Genomic DNA, 17627 nt, shown 5'->3' on the forward strand with positions numbered 1-17627 from the left:
TTCTGGATTTTTCACAAAACACTAAGCAGGTACTACCTTGTCTTCACCATTTTAGTAATAGAAATGTAAGTGAAAAATTAAAACAGAAACCTATCTCCCAGTTCAGTCTTGTCACCACAATTTGTAAATACATTCTGATTTTATTGGTGATTGGAAAACGGCGATAAGCTACAATAACAAATAAGGTGACCAGACATCTCAGATTATTTAAAACAGTACCTTTTTTTTTTTTTTTTACTGGAAGTCCTGGCACAATATTCTTTTCACACAATATAATAGTACAGAGAGGGGAAAAAAACAATTAAATCAATGTCATATATGGTGCTTTCAATCCCCAATATTGGATCACTGATGTTTTAGTACACATAGATGTCAAGGGCTTGTGCTCCACCAAGTTAGATCACTACCGTTTTATTGCACTCAATTTTAATGTCTTCAAAATTAGCAACATATAAAGAAGCCACATCAGAAACCATTGTAGCCCCCATAGCCATTCCCATTGAACATGAAAATGTTTTTTTTTTCAATGCTAGAGTTTTAAGTTTAATCAACAATAAAGTAGGAATACGCATATCTTCACCCTGGCAATTTAAAACAGACGATGTTATCTTGTTATGGTCCCGGGCCGTGCCCCGGTCCCTTCACCTACCTCAGGGCCGGCCCAGGCCGCTGGAACTTCTCTCCGTCCGGCAAGGCCCGGCCTAGCCTCTGCCACGGCGTTCCCTCCTCGAGGGAGACGCCGTCGATCCTCCGTGCCTGGCCCCGCCCCCTAGACTCAAGGGCCCAGCGCGGAAACACGGAGGACAGCCCAGAGATGACATCAGATGCTGCAGGGATATTTAAACCCTGCATCCAGCTCTATGCCTTGCCTTGCAAGGAGGTTCACTCATCCTGAGTTGCTAGTTGCAGATTCTGACTTTGGCTTGTTCCTGGCTTCTGACTTCGGCTTGTCCTTGGCTTCTGACTCCGACTCCGGCTTTCGTCCATTGGTTCCTGACTCCGGCTTTCATCCAGGAGGCCTTGCCTAAGTCCAAGCGGCTTGGGTCCTCATGAGCTCCTCTCAGGGGGACCGCGGGCTTCCAGTGGTGAAGTTCCAGTTGGTCTCCTGGCTTCAGCTCTACTCTTCTTGATCCTCTGGAACTCCTCTTCAGACACCGGCCTACAGGAGACTGCATGTAAGTCCAAGTGGCTCGGGGCCTCACGGGCTCCTCCTGGGGGGACCTCGGGCTTCCAGTGGTGAAGATCCCTCTGGTCTCCTGCTCAGTGCCACCTCCCGGCTTCGACATCCACTGTGGGTTGTCCCACGGTGAGCCTTCATCTGTCCCAGATGGCTCAAGGGTCCACGAATCCAACATATCTGGATCACTACATCCTGAGGAACATTAGCATAAAGAGATTCAGTGTCTATTGTAACAAGTATGCAACCAAACAGATCTGAAACAAGGTCTTGTAGATAAGAAATATCTGCTGAATCTCTCACACAGGAGGGAACTGACAAAACAAATGTCTTAAAAATTTTTCAATCAAAATCAATGAAATGATAGGGCAGCCTGGAGGCCTAACCATCGAATTATGGATCTTGGGTAATAAATAGAAAACTGGTGTTCTTGGATAAGCAACTTTCAAAAGGTTGCTTTCTTTCAGATCAAAAAAACATCCAAAAATGCCATGTCAACAATCAAATCAATTTCTTGCTTCAATATCAGAGTAGGATCAAAGTCTATTTTCAAATAAAAAGCCCCACTGGACAATTGGTGCTGATCTTCGGACTTGATAATTCTCTTATCTTCACCGTTGGTTCAACTTATACTCTAAGCATTGGGAAAAAAATGTGTTTTCTGTTCATTGGGGAGTGGCCCCTGATGTGTTTTCTTTAGACATTAAAATTGAGTGCAATAAAATGGTAGTGATCTAACCTGGAGGCGTACAAGCACTTGATATGACATCTATGTGCACTAAAACGCCAATGATCCAATATGGCAGACTGAAAGCACCATTTATGACACAGATTTGTTTTTTATTCACACTCTGTACTATTACATTGTGTGGATACATGCTGTTATACTCACTGGCCGTGGGCCATCCCGGCCGTCCTTCCCGGATCTCCGATACTCCATTCCAAGCCCCAGCTCTCGGGTCGCAGCACCCAGATCCTCCCGACGTGGCTGGCGTCTCCCACGCCATAGGGGCTGCCCCAGACCAGCCAGCACGTGGGATACTGCCGACTCCTTCCTCTCCTGGTCCTTCTGCTAGGCATGCGCATGTGCTGCCTGCGGGGATTTAAAGGGCCCTCAGCTTGAAGACGCCAACGGCCCCCTCAGATGATGTCAGGACTCTTGCCCTATATAAACCTACGGCAGACATCCACCGGACGACTTGGCAACAGGTCTCCTCGCTCTGGATTCCTGTTTCAGCGTTCCTGTTACTTGGTTCCTGATCCAGCCAGCCTGTTCCAGCCTCCAGTCCTTCTTTCCAGCCCACCTGATATAGCCTCTCTCCCTTTCCCCTTTGGATGGATCTCCCAGCCTCTTGATCTTGGACTGGACCTCTTCTTGCTATTCGCCGCCAGCCCCTGACCTTTTGGATCGGATTTCACCTCGCCGCTTTCCACCTACGTCAATCTTGGGACCGGATTGTGATATTCTCTAGCCTCCTTCCTCTGGCCGTGGACTGGACTCTGCCTCACCTTCAGTCACCCACATCCTCACGAGTCGTCTTCACAGGGGCCCACCTAAGACCAGCCGGCCCCGGTACCTAAACGCTCAATCTGTGGGAATAATGGGCTGGTAGTGGCGAAGCTCCCATTGGCCCCTGCGTCTCTCCGGCCTCGCCTCCCAACGGTGGGACCTGGGGGGGGTTTACCCTTTCATGTAGCGCCAACTCCGCCTTAGGCCAAGGGTCCATAATCCATACTGGATTCATAACACATGGGTCTTGTGCACTTTTTATAAATACAATATTTTTTCAGTCTGTAAACATAATTATCCCAATTTTTCAGCAATTAAAAGAACGGACCAGAGTAAGACCAATAGCTAGTATAGCCCCGTCACAGTGGAACCAGGTGCTCAAGTTTGGGGACCTCCAGATAATAGAGTCACGTATTGGGTCCTGGGTTTGGCCTTTAAGCCCTTTCAAAATCAGCTGAGAAACCCCTGGTTTGTGTTAGAATTGAGACTTCTAGAGGTCTCTAATTCCAGTCCCTGTACAGTTCTGCAGGAGGCTGCCGAAGAAACATCTTTCTGTGTCAGCTCCACTAGCACCACAGAGCCTTCCAACCTCACGTGTTACTCCTAGGCTGGTCCTGCATTTTTGCCCCCATGGGGATTATGTAATACATCTAGTGAGATCTCCTCTTTCCAGGAGCTACTGTAAGTAGCCTGCTTATGAGAACTGTAAGTAACTTCTGCGCTGTGGGAAAAGAGTGGGATTTAGACCACCCTGAAGCTGTAATGTTAAGCTTTCTGGGATTTCTAAGTAGTCAGAGAGAAAGAGAGAGAGAACCCATCAGCTCTTAGTGATAAAGACTTCAACCCCCTTATTGGACTGTGAGTCTGCCTGATGCAGCATATCTTAACCTTTTCAAGCCCATGGCACACCTACATTTACTACAATGCTGTGTGGCACACCTGGCTCCTTGGAGTAGGAACAGGCAGCAGACATGGCGAGGACTCATATAGCAAAAGCAGATCTAGGAAAGCACTGAAGGCCTCACCAGCTTCTCTTTCAAAGTTTAAAACAAATGGAGAGAGGGCGGAGACATACCATGAGCAATGGACCGGCCCCCTTTATTTACGAGTGCAGGAGAAGGGAAAAACTGGCGTGTTGTTGCAGCTGGATCACTTAAGTTTCCTTGGCTGCTGGATGCAGCTGCTGAAGTTTTGTCCACTGCTGTTGCTCCCAGTGCTCAAAAAAGTCCCATCGAGTAATGCTCAGTGCAGGCTCTGCCCCATCTTGTTTAGCCTGGGGATAAGACCGAGGCTGGGAGATCTCAAAAGAGGAGGCTCGGGGAGGGGAAACTGGAGCAGGTCCGGAGTGCAATGTGTTTGTGCCGCACAAAGTGGGGCTGGGCTTTCTGCCCATCAGTTCCCACGCTCCAGGGCTCAGGCTGTAGTTATGAAGGAAAGGCGTGATTGACTATCCATGTCCTCATGAAGGAACCAGCTAGCAAGACGGGAATGAGGATTTCCGATAGCAAGACAGCTTTCAAGTCAGTGAGAATTTGATCACTTTCTTCAAGTTGTAGTTATATTCACTGTTTATGAGCGTCGTATTTTAAAGATGTTGCTCCTTCTGGACAATGGTGTAGTACTAAATTTGACACGTTATAAAATGATACTTATGTACTCTAATTATCTAACGCCGGTAAGTTTTATATGTATGCTATGAACTGGCATGTAATTTGCTGCACAGTTTGGTATTTTAAAATTTGTTATACGTATAAATATGAGACCTGTTTACATAAATTCAATTTTTGTACTTTATTTACAGAATATACATGAGTGTTTGTTGTTTTCATTAGATTGTGTATTAATTTAGAACAATTGATAAACTATTGTTAGCCTGCAACTGAATTCTTAGCTATATATATTAGTAATAAAAAAAAAAGTGTTAAAATTGTACCAGAGGCGTATAAATAAAAAATTATTTATTTTTTAGGTGAATCTGAATCACATGAACACAGAAAGATGTATGAGCAATTTCTACTAGTGACATATATAAGAAACAAAAGGGTGATTGGGCCTAATTCTGCTATTTTATTTGTTTTTATTAGTTTATTGTGAAACTTTGTATTTACTTCCTTTCATTTTAATTTTGGAAATGCAAATATTTTTAAATGAATATTTGTTAACTAATATAAACCAGTGTGATATGTACTCATGAAACATCAGTATATAAAAATAAATAAATAAATAAATAAATAAATAATGTTGAAGGTCAGTGAAGGAGTCTAGGAGGGGAAGGCCTTGGATTTGTTTCTGGGATCTTGTATTAGGCTGATGAAATGTTGAATGTGTTGTTCAGAAAAATACTGTGGTGACCCCTTTTACTGAAAGGATACTAGATAGCAGAATTTATGGGAAGAGTGCAGTGCCTTTCACACAGTGGGAAAGTTCTGGGTGGAATGTTTAATGCGTTATTGATGATGTGTTTCTTTTAAGGCGGTTGAGCAGGCGATCCTCTAGACTGAGGGGGTATTCTTTGGGTGTGTATAAGTCTGGCTCAACATTTTAGTGGGAGGAGTTGTTGGGAAAGCTGCAGGAGCCCGACCAGGGCTGCCTGGCCCAGAGTGACGCTCCTTAAGGAGAAGGGTTCCTTAGGGCCTTTCCACTTCAAGGGGAAAAGCCTGAGACCTTAAGAATGTTTCATCTCAAGAGGGAACATATTAAAGACTAATTTTGGGTCCTGAAGGAGGAAAAGCAGAAGTACCTAATTTGTGGAAATCCAGAGATGGATTTAGGGTTTTGCTAAGGTCAGGCAACAAGATGAGGTCAAAGGTACAGCCCCACAGTTTACTGCTACAGCTTGGGGGGGTCGATGCTTTGTCCAAATTTGAAAATTCTGAAGCACTTTGGCAAACATTTCCATCATTTATATCAATGTTATAAAAAATTACTTAATTTTCCAACCTCGCTCTGTATAATTTATTTTTTACTGGGGGAGGAAAAGGGATCATAAGTATTAGTATAGAGATGATAACTCAGGCATAGGCAGAAGAGAAGGAGAGGGGGAGAGGACTAGGGATGGGGAAAGGAAAGGAGAAGGACTAGGAATGGGGTGAGGAGAAGGTGAAAGGACTGGGAACAGGAGGGAGGAGTATGAGAAGGAAAGAGGATTGGGGATGGTGAGAAAAGAGGTAAAAAGGACTGTGGTTGGAGAGGATGGGAGATGGGGAAGATCAAGGAAAGGGGGAAATCAGGAACCTGGGATGAAGAAGGGAGGGAGGTTCTGGGACTGAGAAGGGGGAGGAGGGTGTAGGATATGTTGGGGGATGGGTTCCAGGATCTGGAGAGAAAGGAAGGAAGGTTCTAGGATCTGGGAGACAGAATCCAAGATCAAGGGAGAGAGAGACCCTGGATTGCAGAGGGTTAGAAGAGGGGGAAGGAGAGGAGGCAGGTGTCCCTTCTGTGTTCTGGTCCTGCTCCCCCTTCCATCCCCTCTCTAACCTCTCAGTCTCACACACCAGCACCAATATCTTCTCTCTCTCTCACACACACACAAATACTTCCCCCTGCGTTCCCAGCTGATCCACTCTCATCCCCCACTCTCGCCCCTCACTGATCCCCATTCAGCCCCTCCTAACCTCTGTCTTTGCTCTGTGTGCTCCAGGCTCACTCTCCTCCCATTTTGTTCTCTGCTTCCTGCATGAAAAGGGAAGGGCTGGATCAGGAAGCAGATGGCTGTTCTTTGCTGAGTGAGATTCAGCAAAGCAGGAAAGCATTACATTTTCAGCCACCCTGCTGCTCCCCCGCCATATTTTTGCCACTGTAGGCACAGGCCTAGTGTGCCTATTGACAAATCCAGGCCTGCATGAAAATCTAAGGAATAAGAAGCTTTCCAGTGGGATGAGCAGGAGAAACTGGGGGAGTCCCTGACTATTGCCTAGAAGGAGAGACTAGACGTTGGACAGACCAAGGAGACCAAGTTCCTGGATGCCTAGAGAAGAGGTACCCTGGTCTTGGGTATGTGTACATGTGGACAGGATCTAGGGAAGTATCTACAGACAGACTGCATGTGCATACAAGATATGGATGTAATTGGAGTTGAGGTGGAATAGAAGGGGAGTGGGAGTAATATTTGTATTTTAGTGTTTTTTTAACTTACTATCTGTTACTCAGTCGTAACTCGTGTGTGTTTTATTGTACTCCGTCCTGAAAGTAGGAAGGGCGGGTAAAAAATGTTTTTAAATTAAAAAAAGTAAAAATAAAATGTCCTTGTAAAGCAGATACAACAGTGAGTTTTCTCGTATTCCTTTGGGTTGTGGGAAGAAAACCTGTTGGAAATTTTTGTTTTAAGTTATGCTGCTTTTTTTTTACAGCCTGCTGTAGATAACCTGTGACCTAGTTCTACCCTTGTTTTAATACCTTGTTCTTAAACTCTGACTACTGACTCATCCAGAAATAAACTCTTTTTTTTATTTTTTATTTTATTTTTTATTGCCATTTGATTTATATTATTTTATTGAATTGATCTTATATTATGTTTTATATTTGCTTATTATTATAATTGTTTAATATTGTACTATTTAGAATTCTTTTAACTGTGCTGTATTTCTTTTATTTATTTAATTGTGTAAACCATTATGATGGTATATTCCGAATGACGGTCTATAAAAATTTATAAATAAAATAAATACTGGTTGTTGGAATATGCCTGGTGTTATGAGACCTTGTTTTGCTCCAAGAGGGAATGGATCAGAGTTTGAGTATCATGGGTAGAAAAGGATGGGACCCTCTGCTCTTGGCCTCTGAGTCATATCCCCTACATCATCTGCTTGACCACGTAGTACAGAACCCCTATTGAGAGACTGGCAATTAAGCCTTCAACCGGTGCCAGACCCTCTCACATTTTATGTGCTTCGTCAGAGGGGTGGGAGGTTACAAAAACAAAACTTGAAAATTTGTTATGGTCTTTGTCAAAGGGACTTCTGCAGACAACATAATGCTTTACCTGCAGAATTGGCACTTTAGAAAATTGCAAGTCTGAAATAATTACATTCATGCACGTTGTCTGTATTTTACACACATAGGGGGAGGGGCATTCCAGACGATGAAGTCTGGGCAGCGTGGGGATTTATGCACATACTTTTTGACTTTAAACAGCAGGCACAAATTCTCGTGGCAAAACCTATACGAGCCAAATAGGGGGGAGGGGGGGGGGGAGAGAGAGAGTAATTTTCTAAGTGGAGTTATGCATGTAAGGCCACTTTTTAAAATCGCTGTAACTGATGCGTATATTTGCTGGTAACTGATGTGCAAAGTTACAAAATTACCCTCTAAGAGAGGTTGTCAGTGACTAAATTCTACTGAGGAGTACTAAATGATTTGAGAGTCATAAAAAAAACAAAAAAGTGGTACAGTACCATGAGGGTGGGTACCAGCCAATCACAGCTTACTTTTTAAACATGCAGATTCCAAGATGCTCTTTAGTCCAATTACAGAGACTTGCATAATAGATGGGAATAACACAGCATGTCCACTGAACCCTGGAGCAGGTTGAGGTAGCATGTGAAGGATAAGCCAGGAAAAAAGTAAGTTACCTACCCCGATGTGGCAGAGCTGCAGTACAGCTTTAGTAATGAGGTTGAGTTTAACAACTGTATTTGTTTGTATTTTCTGTACTGAACATTTGAATATTTAATAAATATAAGCAAAACACAGATTTAGAAGAAAACTACAGCTTACACTAAATCATACGAGAGAAAAATCAAAACAAACAAGATAAATATGCCTCCTTGAATGAGAAAGGCCCATAATTTTTAAAAGGGCAAGATGGAGATCTATATATTAAACACACGCTGTTACTTTTAGCAGCCTTGAGAAAGGGCAATATTCAAATGGCTTTGAAAATTGTCCTTGATGCTTCAAGGTAAATCAAATAACCAGAACACAAATCCAATACAAAAAAAAAAAAAACAACCCATTAGCACTACAAATCGCATGGGAGAGAAGAAAGAGATATAGTTGTGCTTTCAAACATGTGTCATCATCATGGGACATTATAAAAGTCAACTTGCTTTAAATTGTAGAAAAGATAGTTACTATCTTCTTAAACAATCTGCCACTTGGCTATATAAGGAAGCAAATAAGTAACACTCAGAGATAAAATATCGCTTTTCTTAGTTATGAATTTCCACTTATGAGTCTGTATAGCAGAAGCCACATCAGGACAAATCTTTACTTAAAGCTGGAATTAAGTTTTCAAAATAAACTATCCATTTGGAAAATTATTTCAATCACAAAAAATGTCTTTAATAGGCGACAAGGTTAAAAAATTATTAAATAAATGCAAGCTATTTGGATAAATGCATCCTTCCCTGAAGATATAGGGATTTATTGATGAAAACACTCTATTGCACTAATGTGCATTAATGCACATAGAGGCCAATGTACTAACCCAGGATATTTTTTGTGGGTTAACAGCCTTTTTTTTTTTTTTTACAGAAGAATAAATTCATTTACTTTCATAGCTTACTTTTGCATGAAATGCTCTGTGCATCGCCAAGGTTGGGAACTTTGAATTTTCCTTGCTGGAGCAATGTGCATTAGGGGTCACTATGTTTTAAAAGGGCCAAGTTATTCATAATCCCCTCCCCACTCCTCTAGTGTAACAACTCCCTGTTGGTGCTAGTGACCCCCACCCCCACCCCGACCCTGATCCCTTTGTGGGACAAAAATGTTAAGCCCAGGCTTGTTAAGTTCCACCTGGTAAGCCCATCTCCTTTTCTCTCCTCCAAGAAAGTGAAAGTCATACTTGTGCCCACAACTCCTTCGGCTCCCCCCAAGCTTACCCAGTTGCTAGAATGGTCTTCTGGGAGCAGAAGTGCTGCCCTTGCCCTATTGGTATCATTTTCTAACCTCTACTTCTACGAGCTCTGTCACATGCACATGGCCTCTACCTTTGCATTTCTATGACTCTCTTACTCTTTCACAGCCCTCTCCTCACTCACATACCCATGAACGTCACTTGCTCCCCCTCCTGCCTCCCCACCACCAGGCTCCCTGAATGAAGCTGGGCTGTTTAGGAGCGTAGCATGGCGGCCAGACTCACCTGAATAGCAATGGGTATGATCTTGTTCTCCAGGTTCTTGTAGAGCAGACAGATGGGAGCCGCCAGGTACTGTATTGTGCAGGGATCTGTTGCATTAGCAGTAATACCATCAAGAAGTGCATAATCAACGATGAAGATATTCCCCTTCTACAGGAAAGAATGCACAGCCATTTTACCAACAGGCTCTTGTCCAACAGGTACCTATTGCCCCACTTTGATTAAAATTCAGCAGGAACACTGAGCTGGGCCGAGTCTTACCCCACTATAGTTGTAATTATGTGTGCTTTGTTGGGGCATTCAGGCACAGCACCCTTTCTGCCTTGAAGTCGCTGCTGTGTTTTGTTATGGTTTTGGGGGACATTTTGGTTAACGTTTTTACAAGAAGGACAGCTGGGGAGGGCTCACCCATATAAACAGATTTATTTGTATATATTTATTGTGTATTTATCTCATACCTTTCATTGGTTGCTCAAGGTGAATTACATTCAAGTTGCATCAGAGACTGGGAATACTCTACCTCACATGGATCACTGGAGATTGTTGTGCCTCAGTAAAACATTTTATGCGGATGCTAAAACAGCACTTAATGGGTGGTGCACTAAATTTTACACAAGTACATGCCAAAAATCACCATTGATATAACATGTGCACATTATTAGTGTGAATGCCTGCACAAAAATGTATAGCATCCACGCTAGCTGCAATGAAATTCCGTGTGTTGCCTACCAGCCTGAAGTGAAAGTTAGTGATCTTGGGGAATTTCTTCCCTTCCACACCCATCAAGTTTGCTCCCTACAGAAAATGAAATCCCTTCATCTTTGCCATCCACAAATGCCCTTCACATCAAAGTCATCCTGAAGACACGAGCTGCATATCAAAACAAGAAGCCCTCACTGTCCCCCAGAAAGGGTGGACCCCATCCCTAACCTCCCATTCATCCCCTCTGAAATAACTTCTTACCATTTTGGATGATCTTCCATACTGAGAGGATATGACATCATCGGGGTGAATGGCTGCCTGAGACTGGGCTCTACCATTAAGTGGCATAATATGTGCTTGATCTTGGGCATCCATGAATAACTTACAGTTGTTCCGATAGCTATACTTTTGTGGAAGATAGCGATGTCAGTGAGGAAAAAATCTATAGACATAAGCAAATTTTCTTATATAAAACCCTCCGAAGACCACAAGGCTGCAGTAGAAGTAATGGTGGCCGGGGAAGGCCTTAAGGAAGAAGCAGGCCTTGAGGTGGTATCTGCGCAGGTTGGCTCTGACTTACCAAGTCGTGAGGAGTTTTGCGGTTGGTTCTGGAACTTATGACAAGATATTAAACATGAGATAACCATGTTGATTTACGAATTAAAAGAGGAAATTGCGGATTTGGGCCGTAGAATTGATGAATCAGATGTTTGCATAGATTCACATATTGAAGAACTGAGGTGTATTCGTAAAGAGCAGGAGGCCGTGAAGGTGGAGAATGAGTTGCTTTCTGAAAAACTGAAGGACCTTGAAAATTGGTCATGCAAGAGTAATCTGCAATTTCGTGGCATACCCAAGTCTCCAGACTATGTGAATTGCCCCGATGTGGTGATCAAACTATGCCAATCTCTATTTTTTTCTCAAAGTGGAGGATCTTCCATTCTGATCTTCATTAGTAGGCAGGAGGGCTCTTAAGACCTTCCTGCTGGTGAGGATTGGGATGGGAGACTGTCTGGAATAGTAACAAGGCATTCCAGAAATGTGGGGGATCCACATTTCATACGAAGGAAGGGCTGGGAGGTTGGGGTTTCTTGTGAGGTGTGTTGATATGTGGAAGGGAGGTTGGGTGGGTACTTTGATATGTGGCATGGGTTTGAAAAGGATCATGGATTGGGAATAAAGAAATTTCCCATGCTAACCATGCTTTTTCACTTCGAGCCAGTTAGCACAGGGATTTTCAAGCTGCAGCATACTAATGTTTATTGGATAGGCCCCTTAGTTAGGTTCTGTGCAGGTAAAAACAGCATTTATGCTGCTAGAATGGCTGAAAATGTCTAAGGGGGTTTTCTGCTGCCTAAATACCACAAGTACTTTCCAACATGTGTACTTTTATCCACAGTAAAAGGAGGCATTCTTGGGGGAGTAAATTGATCAGGCTAGAACACCACATGCGTAGCCAATGTGTATGCTATGCACCCTCATTTGAGATAAATTAAAATACACCCATAAAGGTGAATTTTAAAAGCCGGGTGTGTGCAAAAATGGGGAGATGGGGGCATATGGAGCACAGTGGCATGTCCACCTGGTTTTAGAAGCTGCCCACAAATCCCAATGAACGAATCTCTCACATCAAGCCAAGAAAGGATGGAATGTGGGTATAGTGTGGGCAGGGCATACAGGCATTCCAGGGTGGGGCCAAGAGGTGTGTACACAAGTACCCACATGCCTGAGCGCACACCCAGGTATACTTGAGCGTAAAGCTGCTATGGAGGAGGTGTAAGTCTCAATAAAACTATTTCCAGGCATCTCTGAGATGTTTGTGGGGTCTGGGTTAGCTGGGGGGCGTGCAGGCTAAAAACTAGGGGAGGTTTGGAGGATCTAGCTCTAAGCTTGGCGAACTGGTGGATGAACTGGTGAAACTGGTCATGGAGTGGACATGCGCCTGTTATAAAATTCCCTCACGTGCGCGGCTCAAAGCCAACATTTCTCGGCTATGCGCGCACACATACGCAAGCCAGGGCAATTTTACAACATTTGTGAGCACGTGCACACAGGATATAAAACTGCCGCCTATCTGGCCGTGCTCCCATGCACACGAATATATATGTGCCCACGTGCCCATCTGAAAACTTCCCTCATATTTTTTATCCACCTAACAACCTGATTTTCAAACATCAACTGCAAATAGTTTGTGTTTCAAAATCAAGTTGGTTTGTGTGGGCTGAAAAATATGTAAATAGTTTTTGCTTGTCTATTTACCATGTATAGTTTGCTTTTCCCTAAAAACAATAAATAAATAAAAGCTTAACACAGTTCACAACAAATTAATTAATTGCCTTATTACAAATTTCCCTGTAAATGTTTTTCTAAATATATCTAAATGTTCACCTGGCCAAGATGGTGCGACAGACAGTGAAATGCTAAGAGAAATTAGGGAAGCTAACCAAGACCTGGATTCTCTAAGGTCTGCGACCTTAGAGAATCCGGCGGTAATGGGGGGCGGGGGGCGAAGCAGGGTGGCAGGCCTGCGAAAGCCGGCAGCTATCGCACCACTGGGTGCGCTGGCTGCCGGCTTTCGCACCAAATAACTACACCATAAAAGGTGTAGTTATTCGATGCAAAACTGGCGGCGATAAGGGTCCTTACCTTTCGCCATCAGAGATGTTTTTACGGCGTCTGCCCCCGTGCCGCCCCGACTCCTCCCCTTCCGGTGTCGACTCTGCCCAGAACCCGCCCTGATTTAGGTATCATACGCGAAAAGAGACTTTTCGCGTGCAATCCCATTAGAGAATGACCCCCCAAATTGGTAGTGCGGTAATAATGGGAGACTTCAATTGCCCCCAATATTGACTGGGTAAATGTAACAACAGGACATGCTAGAGAGATAATGTTCCTGGATGGAATAAATGACAGTTTTATGGAGCAATTGGTTCTGGAACCGACGAGAGAGGGAGCAATTTTAGATCTAATTCTTAGTGGAGCACAGGATTAGGTGAGAGAGGTAACGGTGGTGGGGCCGCTTGGCAATAGTGATCATAATATAATCAAATTTGAATTAATGACAGGAAGGGGGACAGCAAGTAAATCTATGGCTCTAGCATTAAACTTTCAAAAGGAAACTTTGATAAAATGAGAAAAATAGTTAGAAAAAAATTGAAAGGAGCAGCTACAAAGGTAAAAAGTGTGCAAGAGGCGTGGACATTGTTAAAAAATACCATCCTAGAAGCACAGTCCAGATGTATTCCACACATTAAGAAAGGTGGAAGGAAGGCAACATGATTAGCAGCATGGTTAAAAGGTGAGGTGAAAGAGGCTATTTTAGCCAAAAGATCTTCAATCAAAAATTGGAAGAAGGATCCAACAGAAGAAAATAGGATAAAGCATAAGCGCTGGCAAGTTAAATGTAAGACATTGATAAGATATGCTAAGAGAGATTTTGAAAAGAAGTTGGCCGTAGAGGCAAAAACTCACAGTAAAATCTTTTTTAAATATATCCGAAGCAGAAAGTCTGTGAGGGAGTCAGTTGGACCGTTAGATGATCGAGGAGTTAAAGGGGCACTTAGAGAAGATAAGGCCATTGTGGAAAGATTAAACGATTTCTTTGCTTCGGTGTTTACTGAAGAGGATGTTAGGGAGATACCTGTTCTGGAGAAGGTTTTCATGGGTAATGATTCAGATGAACTGAACCAAATCATGGTGAACCTAGAAGATGTGGTAGGCCTGATTGACAAACTGAAGAGTAGTAAATCACCTGGACCGGATGGTATACACCCCAGGGTTCTGAAGGAACTCAAAAACTGAAATTTCAGATCTATTAGTTAAAATTTGTAACCTATCATTAAAATCATTCATTGTACCTGAAGACTGGAGGATGGCTAATGTAACCCCAATTTTAAAAAGGCTCCAGGGAAGATCTGGAAAACTACAGACCAGTTAGCCTGACTTCAGTGCCAGGAAAAATAGTGGAAAGTGTTCTAAAGATCAAAATCACAGAACATATAGAAAGACATGGTTTAATAAAATAAAGTTGCATGGTTTTACCCAAGCAAGTCTTGCCTCACAAACCTGCTTCACTTTTTTCAAGGGTGTAATAAACATGTAGATATAGGTGAACCGGTAGATGTAGTGCATTTGGATTTTCAAAAGACGTTTGACAAAGTTTCTCATGAGAGGCTTCTAAGAAAAGTAAAAAGTCATGGGATAGATGGCAATGTCCTTTCCTGGATTACAAACTGATTAAAAGACAGGAAACAGAAAGCAGGATTAAATGGACAATTTTCTCAGTGGAAAAGGGTATACAATGGAGTGCCTCAAGGATCTGTACTAGAACCCATGCTTTTCAATATATTTATAAATGAACTGGAAAAAGAATACGACGAATGAGGTAATCAAATTTGCAGATGATACAAAATTATTCGGAGTAGTTAAATCACAAGCGGATTGTGATAAATTGCAGGAGGACCTTGTGAGACTGGAAAATTGGGGATCCAGATGGCAGATGAAATTTAATGTAGATAAATGCAAGGTGATGCATATAGGAAAAAATAACCCATGCTATAGATACACAATGGGGCGGATTTTAAGAGCCCTGCTCGCGTAAATCCGCCCGGATTTACGCGAGCAGGGCCTTGCGTGCCGGCGCACCTATTTTCCATAGGCCTGCTGGCACGCGCAGAGCCCCGGGACTCGCGTAAGTCCCGGGGTTTTTTGTCGGGGGCATGTCGGGGGCATGTCAGGGGCGGGGCCGATCGACGCAACGTTTTGGGGGCGGGACGTGGCGTTTCGTGGGCGGGCCCGGGGGCGTGGTTTCGGCCCGGGGCGGTCCGGGGGCATGGCCGCGCCCTCCGGAACTGCCCCCGGGTTGCGTCTCGGCGCACTAGCGGCCTGCTGGCGCGCAGGGATTTACTTCTCCCTCCGGGAGGCGTAAATCCCCGGACAAAGGTAGGGGGGGGTTTAGATAGGGGCCGGGGGGGGTGGGTTAGATAGAGGAAGTGAGGGGAAGGTGAGGGGAGGGCGAAAGCGAGTTCCCTCCGAGGCCGCTCCGATTTCGGAGCGGCCTTGGAGGGAACGGAGGCAGGCTGCGCGGCTCGGCGCGCACCGGCTGCACGAAATCGGCAGCCTTGCGCGCGTCGATCCTGGATTTTAGCAGATACGCGTGGCTACGCGCGTATCTACTAAAATCCAGCGTACTTTTGTTTGCGACTGGTGCGCCAACAAAAGTACGCGAACGCGCATTTTTTGTAAATCTACCACAATGTTAGGTTCCATATTAGGAGCTACCACCCAGGAAAAGGACCTAGTCGTCAGAGTGGATAATACATTGAAATCGTCAGCTCAGTGTGCTGCGGCAGTCAAAAAAGCAAACAGAATGTTAGGAATTATTAGGAAGTGACTGGTGAATAAAATGGAGGATGTCATAATACCTCTGTATCGCTCCATGGTGAGACCACATCTTGAGTACTTGCACAATTCTGGTCGCCGCATCTCAGGAAAGATATAGTTGTGATGGAAAAGGTACAGAGAAGGGCGACCAAAATGATAAAGGGAATGGAACTGCTCCCCTATGAGGAGCGACTAAAGAGATTAGAACTGTTTGGAGAAGAAATGGCTGGGGGGGGGGGGGGGGGGATATAATAGAGGTCTTTAAAATCATAAAAGGTCTAGAACGGGTAAATATGAATTGGTTATTTACTCTTTCAGATATAGAAGGACTAAGGGGCACGCCATGATGTTAGCATGTAGCACATTTAAAACTAATCAGAGAAAATTCTTTTTCACTCAACGCACGATTAAACTCTGGAATTTGTTGCCAGGGGATATGGCTAGTGCAGTTAGTGTAGCTGGGTTTAAAAAAGGTTTGGATACGTTTTTGGAGTAGAAGTCCATTGCCTACTATTAATCAATTGACTTAGAAAATAGCCACTGCTATTAGTAGCATCAGTAGCATGGGATATACTTAGTTTTTGGGTACTTGCCAGGTACTTGTATCCTGGATTGACCACCGTTGGAAACAGGATGCTGGGCTTGTTGGACCCTTGGTCTGACTCAGTATGGCAATTTCTTATTTTCTTGTTGATTTCATGAAGCTGGGAACATGACTAAATCTCTTTAAAGTTCATTTCCCACTCCCTGACTCTCAGAGAGACCTCCTGAGGAGGCCTGGGTGATGGTTTTCCTTCATTGCGCAGATGATCCCAGATGTTGGTGTGAACAGCGAAGATAGGATTCTGTGTGTACTGGGGGATAATTTTCAATGGCAATTCCCATGGATAAAACACTGGCTTCATACAATATTGCCTGCGGTATGTATGAATGAACTATACCCGTGTAGCATGTTTGTCCTTATGTTTACCCAGACTGGGTGAAGGCAATCCCAGGTGACAGAGTTGGGGGGATGTATCTGGACTTACACCGTACTTTCCAATTTTCAAAAAGATGTGCATATATTTTGGAGGAAAATTAGTGCAGGTGTTTTAGCAGCTATTAAGTTTATTTATTTTATTTATTTAATTCTTTTATATATCGACCTTCATGACATGGGTCATATCAAATCGGTTTACATGGAACCTGGGGGATAACATTCGTTAATGACCAATTAATAAGAGGTCATTTACAGGAGGCAATAGTTACATTTAACAAGGAGTAGCAACTTGGAATCTGGAGAAAGAGAAGAGAGAGAGACAACCATTGAGTATATAAGGGGCTTAGCTACATATATAGCGAAGCGCGCTTAAATTGTAAGGATCTTGATTCGGACCGATTATGGGAAAGCTTGGCGGAATAGCCAAGTTTTGAGTTTTTTCTGAAATGTTTGTGCTCCGAAAAGTTTGTGTTCCCTTTGAAATGTTTTGAAATGTTTGTGTTCCCTTTGAAAACCTACCCGCACGACTTAATTGTTGTGTGGGTAGGTTTGGTGGGATCATTTTCAAAGGGCACATCCATATGTAAGTTCCCTTACAAAACTGGTGTAATTTATGTGCATTTTCCCCATACCCATGATATTACAAAATATTACCCTTTTGATGTTCTCTGTCAAGCGTTATTCTTTGACTGCTCTCTGTTTAGCATTTTGGGCTGTAGTTGCTGTTTGCTCATGGTACTTTTCTTTGACCATGGCTTTATACCATGAACTCTGACAGCACAATGCTGTGATTAGATTG

General features: G+C 43.5%; 1 protein-coding gene across 1 annotated transcript in view; it reads right to left on the reverse strand.

Moving 5' to 3' along the window:
- ALOX5 (arachidonate 5-lipoxygenase) overlaps positions 1–17627 on the reverse strand; it is a 167450-nt gene that overhangs the window by 80302 nt on the left and 69521 nt on the right. Inside the window, exon 7 of the mRNA XM_029609129.1 lies at positions 9769–9915. Coding sequence (XP_029464989.1) covers positions 9769–9915 — 147 coding nt within the window. The remainder of the gene's footprint in view (positions 1–9768; positions 9916–17627) is intronic.

The sequence above is a fragment of the Rhinatrema bivittatum genome, chromosome 7 (genome assembly GCF_901001135.1).
Source record: "Rhinatrema bivittatum chromosome 7, aRhiBiv1.1, whole genome shotgun sequence".
Taxonomy (NCBI): Eukaryota; Metazoa; Chordata; class Amphibia; order Gymnophiona; family Rhinatrematidae; genus Rhinatrema; species Rhinatrema bivittatum.